Source organism: Macaca mulatta, chromosome 16 (assembly GCF_049350105.2).
Source record: "Macaca mulatta isolate MMU2019108-1 chromosome 16, T2T-MMU8v2.0, whole genome shotgun sequence".
Lineage (NCBI taxonomy): Eukaryota > Metazoa > Chordata > Mammalia > Primates > Cercopithecidae > Macaca > Macaca mulatta.
Window position 1 is genome coordinate 64,111,110 of NC_133421.1, and position 19,254 is coordinate 64,130,363.

The following is a 19,254-nucleotide window of genomic DNA, read 5'->3' on the forward strand; positions in this document are numbered from 1 at the left end:
TGAATGTTCCTGGGTTTTGAGTGATGGAGGAGGGGGAGGAGGGTGCAGGTGTGGGGTGGCCTCCACTGCCAGGTCCACCACCCTCTAGGGCATCGAATTACCTACCAAGAATCAGGAAGGAAAACTCTTCTCAGCCCGGGAGTCCATTCAACCCCAACGCCGGCTTGAGTCTCCAGTCACTGTTTGCTGGCAAAGGGGGTCAGGGTCTCCCTGTCTCCCTCTCTTCTGCCTGAGCTGCTTCTGCTTTGGGAAGGGATTGAGGATGGAGAAGGCCATATAATCTTCTCTCCAGGGCTGAAAACCAGCTACTGAGGGGCCGTTTTTGAATGTATTCAGTGCTAAAATGCAAAGGCAGGGTGCCATGCCATTCCTTTCTCCTCCTCAGCTTGAGCAAGACTCCAGTAGGAGACCCTCAACCAGTTCGGACATTTTGGGGTACTGATGGGAGGGAGATGGTGCTGAACTTGGAGCCAGAGGACGCTGGTGCCAGCCTGGCCCCACATTTGTTAGTCTTAAAACTTCAGACCATCTTCTTCATGCCTCTTCCACAGAAGAGGGAAAATGGAGGGTGCTTTAGATGAGGCTGAGCAAAGGCCAGACTCTCTCTCTACCTTCTCTAATGTTTTCTAAGAGAGAACACAATCACGATGGGCAGAAAGCAGCCCCATCCCTATGCCATTCTCTTAGGACTTTTCCCCCTAACACCTTCGGTTTGGGTCTCCAAGTATCTAAAAACTAGTTAAATATGGTGGAGTTTAAGGACTGCAACTCCAGTTTCCCAATGTGGATGTCAATGAGCCCCGACACATGAAAAAGTCAGAACTTGACTATATTTTAAGAAGAACCTCTGTTGAGGGAGGAAGGCAGAGCAGTGACTTGGAATAGGGGTGCACTGTGCTGAATGTGCTGATCGTGCTAAGTCCAGGTCCCCAACCTCTTCCAGTTTCCTTAGTGAACTAAGGACCAGTGGAACCAGGAACCCTATCATGTGGGTACAGGGGCCAGCAGCAGGATCACAGTGGTAGGCTCAGCAAGGCGTCAGGTGAGAACCTTGATTTCAGTGATAATTCATTTTTCTTGATAACTGGACTTTAAGAAATATAGGGGCGAAATTAAGAAAGTATTCCTTGGGGTGGGATGAAACCCTTCTACATCCTGACACTAGCAGCTACAAATGATAAGGATGCACAAGGACTAATTTCAAACATACCAGGATTTTTTTATTTTTCAGTGTAAAAATCAAACATGATAAACCTAGAAAACTATCAGCAGGGCTACTTCTTACAGGATTCTGGCAAGGGCTAGCATTGCTACATTTCAGAAGCTGACTTTCTTTAAACCGTCTTTACAGAGGAGTAGACTTCACAGTGCCACACATGGCTGGGCTCTGGGTAGAACTCCATAGGAGTGACGAGGGAAAGTCACCACTGGGCAGGGAGGGCATTTCTGAGAAATGCAGATGAGAGGAGAGGCTGTGAGCACAGGCTGTGTCAAAACCCAGGGCAAGGGTTCCCTCCCGCCTTCCCTCCCAGTGGGAAGGCCACCCTGAGCCCCAAACCACATTCTGTTCCTTCCTCGTCATTCTGCAGACAATGGTCATCCACAGACCACATGTGTGGTGGCTTTGGCAACCAGAAATTTAAAATAAGCTATGTTTTTTCCAGAAGCCAAAATGATCCTGCACCAAAGCTCATAGACTGAGAACCTGAGCATGCAAAACCACAGTCTGGGTGAAGGGATGTCTGCTTTGTAAATGACCTGCTAATTCTTTGCAACCCACAGTAATTTGGTTTCTGTGAACCCACAGAAGCAGGCCCACCGAAAAGGGCCTTGTCTGCTAGCCTGGAGTGTACATGAGTCACTGGTGGTGGGATCAGTCATTTTTAAGGCTGCGCCATTTTCCTAACATGTTAAAATGTGTGTTCTCAGTCTTTTCAAGGGAGGAAGAAGCAAAGCAGCACTTACAGAGCGTGAGATAGACTCACAGATGTGTGGCAAGGGCTTGGGGAAGCTGGGTGGAATCTTGGGTCTCGTCTCCAGGCTTTCTGGAGTAGGGTCCATGGAGAGATGAACAGTGAGAAGCATTTGAAGAAACTCATGAAGTGGCAGGGGGTGGGGTACTAATGGTTGAGGACTCATAGACAGTGAGGGAGCAAAGCGCTTTGACTTTCCTGGGTGCGACACCATGAAGTGTCTACAGCACGTAGTTAGCTTAGGTTGGTTCCAAGGGTCAGTAGATCCTCTGCCCTTGTGCATTAAAACAACATGAAGGAAACTGTGTTAGAGATCAGTTACCTCCATAATTCATTTGTAAAGGAATTACTATTATGATCTAGTATGGTCTTGGGATATTTTTCATGTCTTTACATTTATGACACAGTACATTTTCCACTGAAAATGTACAACCATCCAACATAATCCACACCACCCCTCAATGGTAACATTAGCTCATATACAAAATTATGGAAAACCTCACAACATCCTTGGAAGGTAGATATTGTTATATCCTTACAAAAATTTAATACACCCATCAACATTCCTATTTCAAATAGCTCAATCGATATCCACACATAAGACAGCCCACTATTGTGATACAGTATTAAGAAGAAATTCAGGCCGGCCGCAGTGCCTCACGCCTGTAACCCCAACACTTTGGGAGGCTGAGGTGGGCAGATTACTTGAGCCCAGGAGTTCAGGACCAGCCTGGGCAACATGGTGAGACTCTGTCTCTACAAAAAGTCCAAAAATTAGCTGGGTGTGGTGGCCCATGCCTGTAGTCTCAGCTAGTTGGGAGGCTGAGACGGGAGGATCGCTCTGCTTGTTGCTTGAGCCCAAGAGGTTGAGGCTGCAAGTGAGCCATGATTGCACCACTGCACTCAGCCTGGGGAAACAGAGCGAGACTTCGTCTCAAAAGGAAAAAAAAAAGAGGAAACTTGTGTCCAATTTATTCAAAGTGCAAAAACCTGTGTATCTTCATGACCATGGTGGGGCAAAGACTATCTACAGCTGGAGCAAGGGAGAGGCACAGTCTTGTGTTACTTTATAAACCTCAGAAGTTTTAAGCCCACAACTCTCCTTCAGGCTCTTCTGTGTCCATGGTCCTAAAGGGTCAGGAGTCCCGAACCCTGGGCTCATTCTCAGAACCACTCAGTTGTGCTGCCTTGGAGAACAGTCCTTTTCCTGAGGTGGCCCAGGTCCCGCTGCTGGTTTCAGATCAAAATTGTCCTCCTTTATTGGCACTTATATCTCAAATCATTCTCCTTGTCTGAACTCTGGATATAGAGGTTTTTTGAACATACTTTCTGTGTGAACACAAAAATAGCTTCCAATTCTCTAAAAGATGAGGTATCGCTATATATCGCTTTTTTTTTCTTCTGTTCCTGGTGCTAACTTTTAGGACAAAGTTTCACCGCTCCTTTTTCTTTTCTTGAGCTCACAAGTCCCAAAGCTGAGTCTTTGAGTCCTCAGATAGTCAAGCTCTTTCACAAATCTTGAGTGTCCCAGAGTTTCCAAACCTCTGCTAGAGTCCAACATACCTCCTCTCAGTGGGGTACACTTTAAAGTGAGGGCTTAAAAGAAACATTTCCATTGTGGTCTTATCACTTGGGATTATATGTAACAGTACTGCTTTTTTTTTTTTTTTTTTTTTTTGAGATGGAGTCTCACTCTGTTGTCCAGGCTGGAGTGCAATGGTGCAATCTCGTCTCACTGCAACCTGTGCCTCCCAGGTTCAAGCAATTCTCCTGCCTCAGCCTCCCGAGTAGCTGGGATTACAGGTGTGCACCACCACACCCAGCTAATTTTTGTATTTTTTTTCCGAGATGGAGTCTCGCTCTGTCACCCAGGCTGGAGTGCAATGGCGCAATCTCGGCTCACCACAACCTCTGCCTCCCGGGTTCAAGTGATTCTCCTGCCTCAGCCTCCTAAGTAGCTGGGATTACAGGCATGCACCACCACGCCCGGCTAATTTTGTATTTTTTAGTAGAGACGGGGTTTCTCCATGTTGGTCAGGCTGGTCTCGAACTCCCAAACTCAGGTGATCCGCCTGCTTTGGCCTCCCAAAGTGCTGGGATTACAGGCGTGAGCCACCGCACCCGGCCCTCCTTAAAACATTCTAAACCTCACGTTCAGTAAGGGTTGGGGAGGTGGGGGTGGGGCAGGAAATAGGAGAATACTAGTGATACAGATGCTACCTGGAAAAACTTTATGTTCTATCTGTTTCCCACAAAACAAAGCCAAAAAGAAAAACTTTATGTGGATATGAGATTTGATAGTGACACAGTGTTTCAATTGAGCAAGGTTTTGTGTTTTTAAACATTTCTGTTTGCCGAAGAAATCTGAGGTTGTGGCTGGGCGCAGTGGCTCTTGCCTGTAATCCCAGTACTTTGGGAGGCTGAGGTGGGCAGATTGCTTGAGCCCAGGATTTTGAGACTAGCCTGGGCAGTATGGCGAAAGCCATCTCTGCAAAAAAAAAAAAAAAAAACAAAAAAAAACACAAAAAAATTAGCTGTGCATGGTGGTGTGCCTATAGTCCCAGCTACTTGGGAGGCTGAGGTGGGAGGATTGTTTGAGCCTAGGAGGTCAAAATCTGAGGCCATTTTATATCTGGACCATTTTGAGTATGGGCCTAACAAAATGTTAAGCACTGCATTTAAAAGGTGAGAAATTTGGTCACTGACAAAGTCAGAAGCTGTGTCAGGAACAGCTCAGAATGGGTCACAAAGCATAAGATTAGCTGGCTAGGCTGGGCGCGGGGGCTCCCGCCTGTAATCCCAGCACTGTGGGAGGCCGAGACGGGTGGATCACAAAGTCAGGAGATCGAGACCATCTGGCTAACACGGTGAAACCCCGTCTCTACTAAATATACAAAAAAATTAGCTGGGCGTGGTGGCGGGTGCCTGTAGTCCCAGCTACTCGGGAGGCTGAGGCAGGAGAATGGCGTGAACCCGGGAGGCGGAGCTTGCAGTGAGCCGAGATCGCGCCACTGCACTCCAGCCTGGATGACAGAGCGAGACTCTGTCTCAAAAAAAAAAAAAAAAGATTAGCTGGCTTATCTGTGCCAGGGCGAATGTCTTTTTGGGAGAATAACTTGAGGAAACTAAAGACTGATGAGTTCATTTTTTTTTTTTTTTCTGGTGGTCGTGGTGGGGACTCACGGGAGAGACATTTCTATTTAGTTGTCTCTCCGTAGGAAGTACCGATGCAACACTTCAGCTAGTGGCAGAAAACATTTGGAGAGCTGGGCACTGTTTGTGCATGCCTGTAATCCCAGCTACTTGGGAGGCTGAGGCAGGAGGATTGCTTGAGCACAGGAGTTTGAGTCTGGCCTAGGCAACATAGTGAGACCCTGGTCCTCTAAGAATATATATATACACAAAATATAAAAATAGATTTAAAAACTCTTGGAGCACTGGTTCTGTTTCTTTTCCACCGTCAGCCCAGTTCTGTCACGTTGGCTGCAAGGAAAGTTTGCATGGGTTTTTGTTTGTTTGTTTGTTTTTGTTTTAGACAGAGTTTCACTCTTGTTGCCCAGGCTGGAGTGCAGTGGTGCCATCTTGACTCACTGCAACCTCCACCTCCCCAGTTCAAGTGATTCTCCTGCCTCAACCTCCCGAGTAGCTAGGATTACAGGCATGCGCCACCACACCTGGCTAATTTTGTATTTTTAGTAGAGATGGGGTTTCTCCATGTTGGTAAGGCTGGTCTCGAACTCTCAACCTCAGGTGATCTGCCTGCCTCAGCCTCCCAAAGTGCTGGGATTAACAGGCGTGAGCCACCACACCTGGCCCTTTGCATGGGTTTGGTTGTTCCTCAGACCATGGCCTCCTGGGTGTATGGTGGAAGGCCTGCCTGATAAGAGGCTGGTGGGAAATGAAGGAGAGGGGTCTACAAGGCTTGTGTTCAGCGGGAGTCTGCATGAGAAAGTACAGGTACTGCCTGAAGCTGGTCCAGGGCTTCAGTGCCCAGCAGTGGCAGATGCAATTCCTGACTCTGCCCTTCTGCTAAGATTCTCCTTCACCCTCACTCCCCCAGCCCCGGCAAGGGGTTGGTTAATTAGTACAGCATAAGGGGTATGTACAGAAGGAAGCGTTTATCTGTGTGATGATAACCACTGCATATCTGGTTCAACTTCAAGGCTTAAGGATGCAGAGTTTCCACACATAGATTTTTTTCTGGAATTGATGGGCCCCAATCTAGGCTCAGAATGCCACAAAAAAAGTGCCTTTGTGAGTGGTCACCTTACTCAGAAAACTAAACTCAGAAGAACAGAAATCATGCAGCAAATTAATTAGTCACAGGAAAAAGGAGGATCATATCTATAAAAAGAGTCCCCAGGCTGGTGGAATGGGCCTCGGTTTCACAATCTTGAGATGCAAAAGGTGGTCTCAGGCTGGGCACAATGGCTCACGCCTGTAATCCCAGCACTTTGGGAGGCCGAGGCGAGCAGATCACCTGAGGTCAGGAGTTCGAGACTGGCCTGGCCAACATGGTGAAACTCCGTCTCTACTAAAAATACAAAAATTAGCCGGACGTGGTGGTGGGCACCTGTAATCCTAGCTACTTGGGATGCTGAGGCAGGAGAATTGCTTGAACCTGGGAGGCAGAGGTTGCAGTGAGCCGAGATGGTGTCACTGCACTCCAGCCTGGATAAGAGTGAGACTCTGTCTCAAAACAAAACAAAAAAAGTTGGTCTCCTCTGCAAAGACTTGAACAGTAATCTAGTGGAAAAGCTTCCTTTCCCTTGTTTTCTCTTCTACTAATCCCTGCTTCCAAATTCTCTTTCTCTTGTCCCTTGAAGAACCAACACGATGTGTGATATTTCAAGAACATAATGAGCAACTTCTCTTTCACAAAGGGAATAAGCAATCTGGCATAGCTTGGAGTCTAGTATTACGGAAATACGGTGATATACTGAAGACTACACACCAAAATACATCCATTCCTTTAGCTGAAGTCTCAAACATGTTGGGACTGTTGCCATGGAATTTCATAAAACCTTTTTTCCTGAGACAGACGCCATGCCACAAAGAAGGATAAGCCATTTGTGCAGTCTGAGGTGGAACATTTTAATTACTGGCAGCACATAGATGAGTTGAGTTGGAGCCGAATGCATAAGCCCTTTAGAAATAAAACGCTAATCTACCAGGAATTTGGGATTCTTGGCTCTGGTAGAAATGTTCACAAAGCTGACTCTTAATTTGTAAATAGGCTCCATGAAGTTGTCCCTGGAAGCAGAATTTATTTTCTCTAACATAATTTCTTAAAAAGGAAAAAAAAAAAAAAAAAAAGGCTTTGGCAAACAGCTGCATGTGCCAATTTGTGTGTACGCTTTGGGGCAAGATCAAAATACCTTTCTGTTTTTTGTTCCTCTCCACCACCTTCTTCACATTCACAACTCAGTAGTTAAAGGAAAAACTTAACACACCATTTTCATACCAAAGGAATGTGAAACGTGTATTCATATAAATACTCCTCTGCTTAATATCCATACATTAGGAGGTTTAAAAAATAACTTGTGGTTACTGCATAATCACATCAGAATTAAAGCTAGAAGGGACCTAAGAGAACGTTTAAGTCCAATTCCTATTTTATGGATGAAGAAACTGAGGTTTTTTTGGTCTCTGTTTTGTTTTGTTTTGTTTTGTTTTGTTTTGTTTGAGACATGGTCTCACTGTGTCGCCCAGGCTGGAGTGCAGTTGTGCGATCTCTGCTCACCGCAACCTCCGCCTCCCAGGCTCAAGAGATTATCCTGCGTCAGCCTCCCGAGTAGCTGGGGTTACAGGCATGTGCTATTACTGCCCAGCTAATTTTTGTATTTTTAGTAGAGGCAGGGTTTCACCACGTGGGCCAGGCTGCTCTCGAACTCCTGACCTCAAATGATGCGCCTGCCTCGGTCTCCCAAAGTGTTGGGATTACAGGTGTGAGCCACCGAGCCCAGCCAGAAACTGAGTTTTAAGAGTTAAATGAGGACGGGTGTGGTGGTTCACACCTGTAATCCCAGCACTTTAGGAGGCTGAGGTGGGCTGATTGCTTGAGCCCAGGAGTTCAAGACCAGCATGGGCAACATAGTGAGATCCTGTCTCTACAAAAAGAACAACATTTAGCCAGACATGGTGGTGTGCACCTGTTTTCCCAGTACTCAGGAGGCTGAGGTGGGAGGATCACCTGAGCCTGGGGAGGTTGAGGCTGCAGTGAGCCATGATTGCACCACTGCACTCCAGCCTGGGTAACAGAGTGAGATCCTGTCTCAAAAAAAAAAAAAAAAAAAAAAAAAAAAAAAAAGTTAAATGATTTACCCAAAGTCACATAGCTAATTAGCAAACAGATTTTGTGACCTCCTATTCCAATGCTAATTTTACAATGATAACAGCACTCCTCCTGATAGTATGTACACATTATGAGTGACAAGGATGACTTATACATCTGCAGAACCGTGATCAGACTTTCAGGAATTTTCATGGAATACAGCAATTCCATTATAAATGGGAAAAAAAGGGCCGAAGCCTGTCTGATCAAGGAGATGATCATGGAGTTCATGGAGAATTGGTGATGCCAATAGAGGTATACCTCCTCACCCCATCTCGGAGTTCAGCTCCAATCTAAACACACGTGGCATCTATCTCCAATTCCTCTCCTGTGGGGAGGGGGAGGCTAAGCCATACTTTTTGGATTTTTTTTGTGTGTGTGTGGAAAAAAATCATTGGCAAATTTGTTTTGGGTCTGCATCACCAATTCTCCATGAACTCTTTGAAGAAGTTTTAGGTAGCTGTTTTTTGGTTGGTTGTTTTCTGTTGGTGCTGCCAAACCATTTCCCCCTTTATAACCTTGCTCTGCCAACCTTGACCAAAGGAAAGCGATGTCATCATCCACAGTGGACAAATTTCTGGAGTTTCGGTGATGGTCTATATTTAAAACCATCAGTTCTTCTGGCATAGATTTTCTCCTATAGACAATTGGTTTGGCCCAAAGCAGCTCAACTTTTCACTGGATATGGGAGGGTAAAGGATAGAAGCAGAAGTGCCATCAGATGACATTTTAAAACAATGTTGTGATAGGAAATGGATCTGATGCTTGGAGAATGGGGTCTTCAGTTACTCCTAACAGATACTTATTTTATGGCTGTTCTTTTACTTACTCTTAGACTGTCATTTGGATTAGGGAGATTAGATCATAACCCTTCAGCCTGTGAAGTGCAGAAGGGTGAAGCTTCCCAGCAAGGTCAGCTGGTCAGCTCTTCCTCTTTGTGGATTTGCACGTATGACCGAAAGGCTTTTCCACATATGGTTGATATATCTCAGAAAGAATGTCTCATGTAGCACATCTCCAGGACCACTCATTCCATTGCTGTAGAAGATAATGATTACCAAATACCTTTTTGGCTTTTAAATTCCATAAAATTCAAGTCCTTGATGGGAAAACAAAGGTTTCACAAAAGTAATAATATGCTAGATCTGCGAATAATTTCTGAAGGAAGACAGTGTTTCTCTGGCTACCCGTGTGAACACAGCTAAAAATGGTATGAAAACAAGTTTGGAACTGAGTATGTTTTGAGAGCAATCTGTTAGGCGAGGTCATTGGTTTTTAGAAACGATGCTGAATACTTAGGGGCAATCCCTGAGACCAGATAATCACTTCAGCAGGGCTCTGTGTTCTCCTCTGGCTATGTGAGACGAGAACTCATACCGATCATGGCTTCGATATCCACACATATTACACTCGAAAGGGTCACGGAAGCCGTGGCAGCCCATGTGAATTGTGAACATCACATAGTCCAGGAAGAGGACACGGCAGTGGTCACACCGATACACATCCATCACCTCCCCTTCCTTGTTGATCACTTTGATGGAGTCTCTTGGGCAGACGGGCGGGGGCTTGAGGAGTTCGTAAGAGCGGGGAACCTCCTTCAGAAGTGGCATCCCATTGCGGGCCCGAGGCAGGACCATGTGATTTTGCTGATATATGTGATTCTGGCGTTCTTCATGGTTGCTGTCAGTGTCCGTAGAGTCGTGGCCACTATTGTTGGGAGAGAGGCCTCTCTCAGAAGGCACGCTCTTCTCTGGAAGGTGGATGCTTTTCTTTTCCAGCTCCTGAGGGGCACCGTTTGGCATCTCAGCCCGGGTGAGGGCTATGGGATACATGCTGCTGATAACTGGAACCATCTCCGAGGTGGGAGCGGGCGGTGTCTGGACCAAGGGGCGCAGGGCTTCAGCGCCGAGATAGCTGATGGCATTATTGATGGCTTGGTCCATCATGCGGGTCTGTATGAGCTCACTCTCTTTCTCATACATGTAACTCGAATTATAGTTGACATCAAAGCAGTGGCGCTTCTCACCTGGAACAAGTGACAGAAAGGGTTACAAAGGGAACACTGTCAAGGCAGAGAGTTTGTAAATATTTTCTAGAGACCTCAGAAAGGGAGAAAAGTTAAGCTGCCTGCTGCTCAAGAAGACCAAGTCTGGCAGAATGGTTTCCCATTGTGCTATCTCAGGGGACACTGGTTGGCAGCAACATGTTTGGATGGTTAAAATAAAGCCAGCAGGCAGAAGGGAGGGGCAGAGATGTGGTTCAGTGAAGGCCACATGGTAAGGTATGCCCACTGTGCATGTCAGAGGGGAGCCCTCAAGAAAGGAGGGAAAGAAGCAGGACGCTAGGATGGGGCTAGAGGGACAAGGGAGCTACCAGCCCATGGGAGCCTGGGGCTTCTGCTATAGTTCACGATCTCTTAAGACACAGTCAACTCCCAACTCTTATTTTGCTTTTGCTTGTTATTTTCTGCCAGGAATATTAGGTAGCCAGGGGGACGGAAGTGCTGCAAAGAGTGGGGACACTCGGTCCCTCACCTCGGCAGCTTTTTAAATAGCTACAGAGATAGAGAAAATAGCTCCCCAGACTCCAGCTGGCTACTCCCCAAACTCACCAGTCCTGGCTGACTGAGACTGAAGTGAAAGAGCTTCAAATGTAGAAAGTTTGAGAAAAGTTTTCTTGAGAAGAGATCATGGTCTTTGTCCCTTTCCTAAAGTGTGTTTCTCTTCCTTTGCTTGGCAAGTATATCTCTGATACACATGTGATCATTAGGGCCTATCTCACACTTAACTGAAAAAATATACTTGTGGTCACCCTCTCCTATTTCTCATGTCAAACTGCTGAGAAGTTTTGAAAACAGAGTTTAGCCACCTTTGGGGTGTGTGGGTGTTGTGTGTTAGAAAACAGAGGCTCTCTGGTCACAGGGAAGGCAGGGATGGGGGCTGCAGTGAGGGCAGATGTGCTCAGTGGTAAGTGGTGGGGAGAGGGGACAGAAAGCAAGGAAGGAGAGCCGAGTGCTGGAGGTGAGGCTGAGGTCACTGTTGAGCCTCTCCATTCTGTTAGCTTGGATTCTGGAGAGATTTGCTAAACCATATCCTTCTGTAATGTTTCCTAGGCATGTTGAGATTCCAAAATGTGTCACTGCCATATGGTAAAGGATTCAGCAATGAAAATAAAGACGAAGAAGAATAAAAAAAGAAGAAAAAAAAAAAAACAGGAGAAAACAAAAGGATTGGAAGAACCAGTTCCTATTCTTGAGGTATCTCTAACCTAGTGGATAAAAGATAAGACCTATACATATGGGACTGGAGAAAAAATATAAGTTAAAAGTTGGCCGGGTGCGGTGGCTCAGGCCTGTAATCCTAGTACTTTGGGAGGCCAGGGAGGGAGGATGACTTGAGCCCAGGAGTTTGAGACCAGCCCGGGCAACATGGAGAAACCCCGTCTCTACAAAAAAGTACAAAAATTAGCCAAGCACCTGTAGTCCCAGCTACTCAGGAGGCTGAGGTGGGAGGATCACCTGAGCCTGGGAGGTGGAGGTTGCAATGAGCCGAGATCATGCCATTGCTCTCCAGCCTGGGTGGCAGGGTGAGATCTTGTCTCAAAAAAAAAAAAAAAAAAAAAAAAGTTGTAAAAGGACTGCTTTGCTCTATGGAGGTCTTTTTATTCTAAATGTTCACATTTGAGGCATTTAGGCAGGGAAGTAACATGTGTTCTGTAAAAAGAATAATAAGGTAACATACAGGCACAGGCAAGACAATTTGGTATAAATTGTATTTAGGCATTAAGGGAATGCAGAAACTTCAGAAGTACTTGGGGAAGGGAAAACATTCTTGGAAAATCTAAATTTTGAGAAGGGTCTTGATGAACTGGAAGAATTTAGATTTTCAGAGAAGGGGGAGAGGGCATCCTAGTTGAGGGGGAGTGCGGGAATGAAGGCAGAGAGGTGGGACTACACAGGACGTGCAGTAAGCGAGTCTGGCTGAAACGCGATCAAGAAGTATGAAGTACAGTATTTCTCAGGCTTCGCTCTTCCTTCACATTCTGCAATATCCACACACCAGGGCAGTGTGGTGGTTGAGAGAACAAACTCTGCTGTCAGATGGGCTGGGTTTGATGCTGGCTCCATTGGTCACCAGTTGTGTGACCCTGGGCAAATCACTTAACCTGTCTGTGTTCCATGTCCTCATGTAAAGTGAAGATAATCGTATGTACCTCACAGGGTCACTGGAAAGCACTTAGAACAGGGTCTGCCACATGGAAAACACTTGGTAAATGCCTGGGTTTTTTTCTTTGTTTGATTTGGCTCACATTTTCTTTCTTTTTTTTTTTCTAAAATAAATGTGGTTTTTAAGGAAACTTTATATCACTAACATAAACGGAAAACCAGAATCACTTTCCACAAGTAGAAGATAACTATGAAAAATGAAGACAATGAAAGACAGCATTTCATTAAATTTTGATCGGATACTACTGTGAGTACTTGGAGACTAAGATCCCTTCCCCCTTTGTTAGAAACAGAGATTACCAAGTGTGAGATTAGTGTTAAAGACAACTGGCATCAAATTAAGTCTAAATTTTTCTCCTTAGTATACTGTGAGACTGAAAGACAACTGGAAAGAAAATAATTGTCCTGCTGTGTGGACCCAGGTTTTAAGCGCCCCGTGTGCCTGCTGGCAATTTGCATCCTACATTTGGGGAAACACTGAAAATGGGGAAACACTGAAAAAAGATAATGCACGGTAAGACCGAATGGTGGGCATTCTGAATGGCCCACTGCAGGGTGTGAATCTGAACAAAAAGCCAAGGCTACCTGCCCTTGAGAAAGGCAGGCTGTGGTTAACGTAACAGCAATGTGTAAGACGGACCAGAACAGTGAGAAATTGGAGCCAAAAGAACCAGCTAAAAGATCTATTCCCATGAGATGAATTTGTCTTTGCATCCCCGAAAGCAGCTGACCTTAAGGCCAACCTGATAGTTTCCAGATAAATACCTGAGAGCAAAAAAAATTATGCAAAGAAAAACACCCTGTCTTGGAAACTCAATGAGAAGCAACAGCAGAGTAGACCTTGGCCAAAGCAATCAGTGGTTTTTATTTTCAGTTTCCAGATTGGATATATCTTTGGTCAAGGCCATCTGGAAGACTGAGAACATGAAAGCCAGCTAAGGTCACAGACATTCCTTCCCTAGAATGTGACACAGAAATGATGAACTTCGGTTTCTTGGCCTTTTTAAGGTTATTGGTTATTTTCCAGTGTGGCCGTCTCTATTCAACTCCCTAAATACCAGGGGTCCTTGAGAAACTTCTTCTCTTTTCACCTAACAGGCTCCAGAAGGTTTCTGGGTGGGGTAGGCCTATCGCAAACTCTGATTTTATCCTTTCTCCCAAGGGTTTGCTTTATTTAACGAGGCCTGCAATTTCATAATCTATACCACCTGCAGCATATGTCCGAAAACAGCTGAGTGCTAAAATTGTAAAAGGCAAAACATTAAGAGGAAAATAAACCCCTGGATGAGTGGAAATACGTGACTAAATTCTGTAGTTAACACAGACCATTGTTCATTGTTAAGGAGACGGGGCAGCCTCAGATGTTCACGTGCATGCAACTTGCAATCATCAGATCCCCTCGTCTCCGAGTTACGGTAACTTGAGCAGTGCAGATGATTATCAGTCACCTGTAGACACGATGACTCAATGTGTATGAAACTCAGAAAGGGTAAACTACAGTAATTGAAAAGCCAACAGCTCACGTTTCTTTAGTAACACACTCATAAAAAAGGTTAGTCAAACCACAAAAGTGTAACTGCTTCCAAACCTGCACAGAGCATCTGGTCCAGCTTCTAGTCAAAATCACACCACGCCTTTGAATGATTCATGATACCAGCTTCAGGCTGAATTAGAGGTCTTCTTCCAACAAAAATACACACGGCAACAGCAAGTCCTAAGTTTAGAAACTAAGGTTGCCTGGGTGGGCCATTCCCTACCTGTGGTTCCTTTTAAGGGTGTCAGTCTCTCATATCTTGGCTTTATTAACTCTAAACTAAGAAACCACCTGACCCGAACTGATGCAATGTGGTGAGGACATATGGTTGTTGGCTTCTAAGTGCCAACTTGGAAGTACAGAATCACAGGCTAGAGCTAAAGGGGCCCTTAACTGAACAAGTGGATTCAGAACGCTGTCTGCAGGGTTGAGGGGGAAGACCCACCACCCTAATATGTTTACTTCCGGTCTTTATATTTCACAGTACCTTGCACTATGCCTTATATACAATAATCCCAATAATGATAAGTACTATTTATTGAGCCCTTGCTGTATCTACCTTGCCATCCTAGATACTTTGCATACTGTCTCATTTTACCAGCCTGTTAGGGGTTGATACCTTTTTTTTTTTTTGAGACAGGGTCTTGCTCTGTCACCCAGGCTGGAGTGCAATGGTGCAATCTCGACTCACTGCAACCTCTGTCTCCCGGGTTCAAGTGATTCTCCTGCCTCAGCCTCCCAAGTAACTGCGACTACAGGCATGTGCCTGGCTAATTTTTGTATGATACCTTTTAAGGTACGAATTATCATCTCTTAGATGAAGAACATAAGCACAAACAGGCTGATTCACTTTCCAAGATTGCTCAGTTGGTGAACAGAGAACCAGGATGTAATCCAAGAGCCCACATATCCCAGTATATGTTTGAGTGTTAACTGCTGTTAACATGGCTGCTACCTTGCCCGTGGCTGCACAGCCCCACCAGCAGCAGTGACTTTAAGTTTTCTGCTGCAACGGTTCCCATAGCAGAGAGAAATGGGGCTTAGTGGCAGCAACTGCTTTTTTCCACATGAACCAGCACATGCATTCAAGAAGTATGTGCTGCGCAGAGTTGTTATGATGTCTATAAGGTGTTTAACAGTGCCAGGCATGTGTGAGCACTCTATTCTCATTATTTGCTTAGCACCATGTTGGGTGATTTGAGGAATACAACAAAATTGCAATCCAACAGAGGAGATGCAGCATTTACACCATTTCATGACAAATCAGTATCCTTAATGCTATGTGCTAGAACAAAACATAGAGTAGCCAAGAGAGTGGAAAGAGAAAACTGAACTACTTCTCAAATATGCCACACTTAATATGGGGCAAAGATTCATCTATTCTTTAAAGTCTCCTTGAAATCAGAGGTGGTGGTAGTGACGGTGGTGGAGACAGTCATATCTATAAGAAGAAGCAGACTAGTAAACTTTCCTGGAGTGCAGAGGGAGGATGGAGCAGAGAGAGAACACAGGGGTATGGGAATGTGGACAATGTGTGCTTTTTTTTTTTTTTTTTGAGACAGGGTCTCACTCTGTTGCCCAGGTGGGATTGCAGTGGCGTGATCACAGCTCACTGCAGCCTCAACCTCCTGAGCTCAAGCGATACTCCCACCTCAGCCCACCAAGTAGCTGGGACCACAGGCCCATGCCACCATGCCTGGCTAATTTTTTGATTTTTTTTTTTTTTTTTTTTTTTTTTTGCAGAGACAGAGTTTCACTATGTTACTTGGGCTGGTCTCAAACTCCTGAGCTCAAGTGATCCTCCCGCCTTAGTCTCCTAAAGTTCTGGGATTACAGCCATGAGCCACTGTGCCTGGCCTACAATGTGTATTTTAAGGGCAGACATGAGGGAGGGCATTCAGACAGGAGTGAGATATTACACAGAAGAGGGAGGAGGAGTTCACTGTGGCTGAAGCAAAGGACTGGTTGACTGAAATGATAAAATTAGAAGAGGTAAGTTGGAGACGGATTGTGGAGGGCTCAGAAGGCCTGACTGAATGGTTTGGATTTGATTCCATTGGCAGCCATTGAAAGGTTTTTTGAAGAGGTGGGCAAAATGATCGAACCTTTAGAAAAATAACAGAAATCCAGTATTTATAATCACCATGATGCGGTAAGGTGAAAGATTCAGGCTTTAAGTCTTAAAGTTCTTCAGGTCACTTAAATGTGTTTGCTGCTGCATCATATAATTTCCCACAAGTGTTCTCCCTCACTCTTACTATCAGCACACATCCAAAAGCAAATGAACAAAAAGGGCAGGAAAATGGAATATCCAATCATCATCATGGCTCTGATCTCAACCTAAGTGAAACTAACACTTCTTGCAGGAGGTGGAAAACAGAGGGGAGCCAGAGAACAAGAAGAAACAGGAAGGAGGAAAGAACAGAGAGAGCTGTGGGGGTGGCGCTGGGGAAAGCTGAGCTGGAGACCACATTTGGTCGCTGCAGAAGTCTTGTCCTCTGTGAGACACTGGGAAGTGCTGTGTGGATGTCATCTGTTCTCATGGAGTCACCAGGGAAGACTGTTCTTTTCTAAAGAGGATCACCCTTGAGGGAGAACAATGGCCCTTCTTCAAGGGGTTTTTTCTATCAATTTTTTTTGTTTGTTTTTGAAACAGAGTCTTGCTCTGTTGCCCAGGCTGATGCGATCTTAGCTTACTGCAACTTCTGCCTCCTGGGTTCAAGCGATTCTTGTGCCTCAGCTTCCCAAACAGCTGGGATTATAGGCACCTACCACCACACCTGGCTAATTTATGTATTTTTAGTAGAGACAGGGTTTCACCATATTGGCCAGGCTGGTCTTGAACTCCTGACCTCAAGTGATCCACCTGCTTTGGCCTCCCAAAGTGGGGAATTACAGGTGTAAGCCACTGCACCTGGCCTCTCCCACCAACTTTCAATGACCAGACTCCTCGCTGTCCAAAGCCCCCCACATGACATGCACTGCTCTTGGTCACCTCCTGGGGAAGGAAGGGCCTGGACTGCAGTGCCTTATAGGCCGAGGTCTGGCGCTACTCTGTCACCTGCAGCTGTGTCACTCCACCTCTCTGATCCTCCTTCCTTCCATGGAAGAGCCTCACTGGTGGTTCCTAATATCCCTAAAATACTATGACATTGTAATGCTTACAGGATTATGGACATCAGGCCTTTGGGAAGGGGTTGGAAAAATACTTTTTTTTCTCTTAGAAACAGGTATTAAAACTGCTTCCTGTTGCTGTTAACCAAAGCAGGCAATTTCTCATTAGTTACTTCACAGGGAGATCCGATGGTTTGTTGAAGTGTCAAAACCTCATTAACATGTTTACCACAGGTGAGTGAGATCTTTTTTTCATGTTTTCGATATGAAAACTTCCTTTAATAAAGTAATACATAAAACTTTTAAAATAAGGAGATGCTATGGTAACCACTTTGGTCTGAATAACATCTGTTTTTTTGGGAAAGAATAAAAATCAGGAGAAATATGCAGAAATGTAGTCATTTTTCTTCTCCATCCAAGAGAGAAATCCATTTTGAGCCAAGTATTTGAGGATGGCCTAGTTTGAAGTGTAGTCAAACAAGTTTATAACAGGAGAACAAGATTCAGAGAAAGGAAATCCCCTAAAGGACAGTATGTGCAAAGGAATGTCTTCTTGTCCTTTGAAAACAACAACTTAAACATAATTATTCTGACAGTGTAAAGATGGTGATTCCTGATGGACGTGTGTCCACTTTTTTTCCCATTTGAAACAAAGCCATACAAAATTTCTTGGATAATTAGAAAAAAAAAATATTTTTCTCTGACTTGAGAGCATGTTTGTGTCTCAAAATACATTTAGACTTGATCCAATCTGTCCCTCTTCCCCAGTTCATCTCTAATGGATGCAAAGTGTTCTCTACTGGTAATTATCTCCAGCCTGCCTGAGATAGAAGCGGGCTGACCTGATGGTCTAATTTCACCTTTACCCTCACAGTTCAAGAGGTCAGGGAAGTCAAGGCTGGTCTGAGTGCTGTGCAACTGTCAGCAAGGATTAAAGGGAATGACTCATTCTTCCTTCACACCTTACCCATTGCCATTACTCTGGCAGCTGAATCTTCAAAAAACAGTGCCTTGGAGAGGAAATATAGGAGAAAGGAGAGAAGAGGAGGAGAGGAGGAGAGTAGGGAAGAGGAGGGGAGGGAAGGAGAGGGAAGAGGACAGGAGAGGAGAGGTGAGGCAAGGCAAGGGGAGATGGAGAGAAAACAGTAGCCCCACGTTTTACATCACTTCATCTAATACACTGCACAGTGTCACAGATAATGTTCATTTTTCCCTCCGCTGACATTACTATTTTCTATCACAAAGGTTTATTCAGTTAAATAATTTAAGGGGTTTCTTTTATTTTTATTTTTAAAAAACCTTTCAAACAAAAGTTTAGGATACAAGTTAATGCAAGAAGATTAGAACAGTGCCCAAGAACAAGAATACCATATATACGACAGGAACTCTTAACCTTCTGTATGATGAATGAATGGACGAAAGAGTGAATGAACAAGTAGTACTGCCCTAAGTAAAAGAGATGAATGTCGGGCTAATGCAACTGTGTTTTAGATTCTCAGATTTATACCATCTTCCTAAAAAAAAACAAAAAAAGACCCTAAAAACCTAGGATATGGTGTATAGCATATACACCATATCTCTATTGCCTTGAGAAAAAGGTTATCTGAAGTTACACACATGGGCTTTCTAAACACACAGTGGTATCAATAGTTGCTGCCTTTTATTTTTCTAATTAATCTCACAGACTTGTACATGGGAGTAACCTTCCTGGTCACTTCATCACCTATTCAGTCTCCTCATTTCACAGATGAGTAAAGAGAGCCCCAGAAAGGTTACGTGATTTGTCTAAACACACAGTTAAGAAATGACAGAGCTAGGATCAGAACCTGGGTCTTTTAGCTTCTAATCCAGTACTCTCCTTATTGCACTACACCACAATTTACAAAAAAAAAAAAAAATTCCCCCGGTTATTCTGGGCCCTGAAGCCCCGAAGTTGCTACTTCAGCTCAATCAAGAGCTAACTCTCCTAGGTTTCTGACTCCAGCACAGAGAGAATGCGATGGTTCAGAAGATGAGAGAAATCAGCACCTACAAGATCAGCATCTCTCACAAGTCTGGAAGTGGTGAAGTGAAA

The 19,254-nt window shown here is 44.8% G+C and overlaps 1 protein-coding gene and 1 long non-coding RNA gene across 11 annotated transcripts in view; one reads left to right on the forward strand and one right to left on the reverse strand.

Annotated features, from left to right (window-relative positions):
- Nucleotides 1-1,198: 1,198 nt before the first annotated feature.
- The window catches only part of IKZF3 (IKAROS family zinc finger 3), a 102,373-nt gene continuing 84,317 nt past the window's right edge, over nucleotides 1,199-19,254 (reverse strand). For 2 of the 10 annotated variants that reach the window (XR_013406651.1, XR_013406657.1), the window contains 2 exons: nucleotides 9,122-10,333; nucleotides 1,199-3,679 (listed from right to left, as the gene is read on the reverse strand). Coding sequence is in view for 1 of the 10 variants with exons in the window: in XM_001093342.5 (XP_001093342.1) it covers nucleotides 9,630-10,333 (704 nt within the window). In the remaining 9 variants the exon portion in view is untranslated. Of the gene's footprint in view, nucleotides 3,932-7,042; nucleotides 7,687-8,768; nucleotides 10,334-19,254 lie in introns of those variants that run through there. The other 8 variants (XR_013406650.1, XR_013406654.1, XR_013406652.1 and 5 more) reach the window with 6 other exon arrangements.
- On the forward strand, nucleotides 11,426-14,042 carry LOC144335658 (uncharacterized). The gene is made up of 3 exons (XR_013406706.1): nucleotides 11,426-11,563; nucleotides 12,660-12,779; nucleotides 12,895-14,042. It is a non-coding gene; the product is annotated as an uncharacterized LOC144335658 (long non-coding RNA).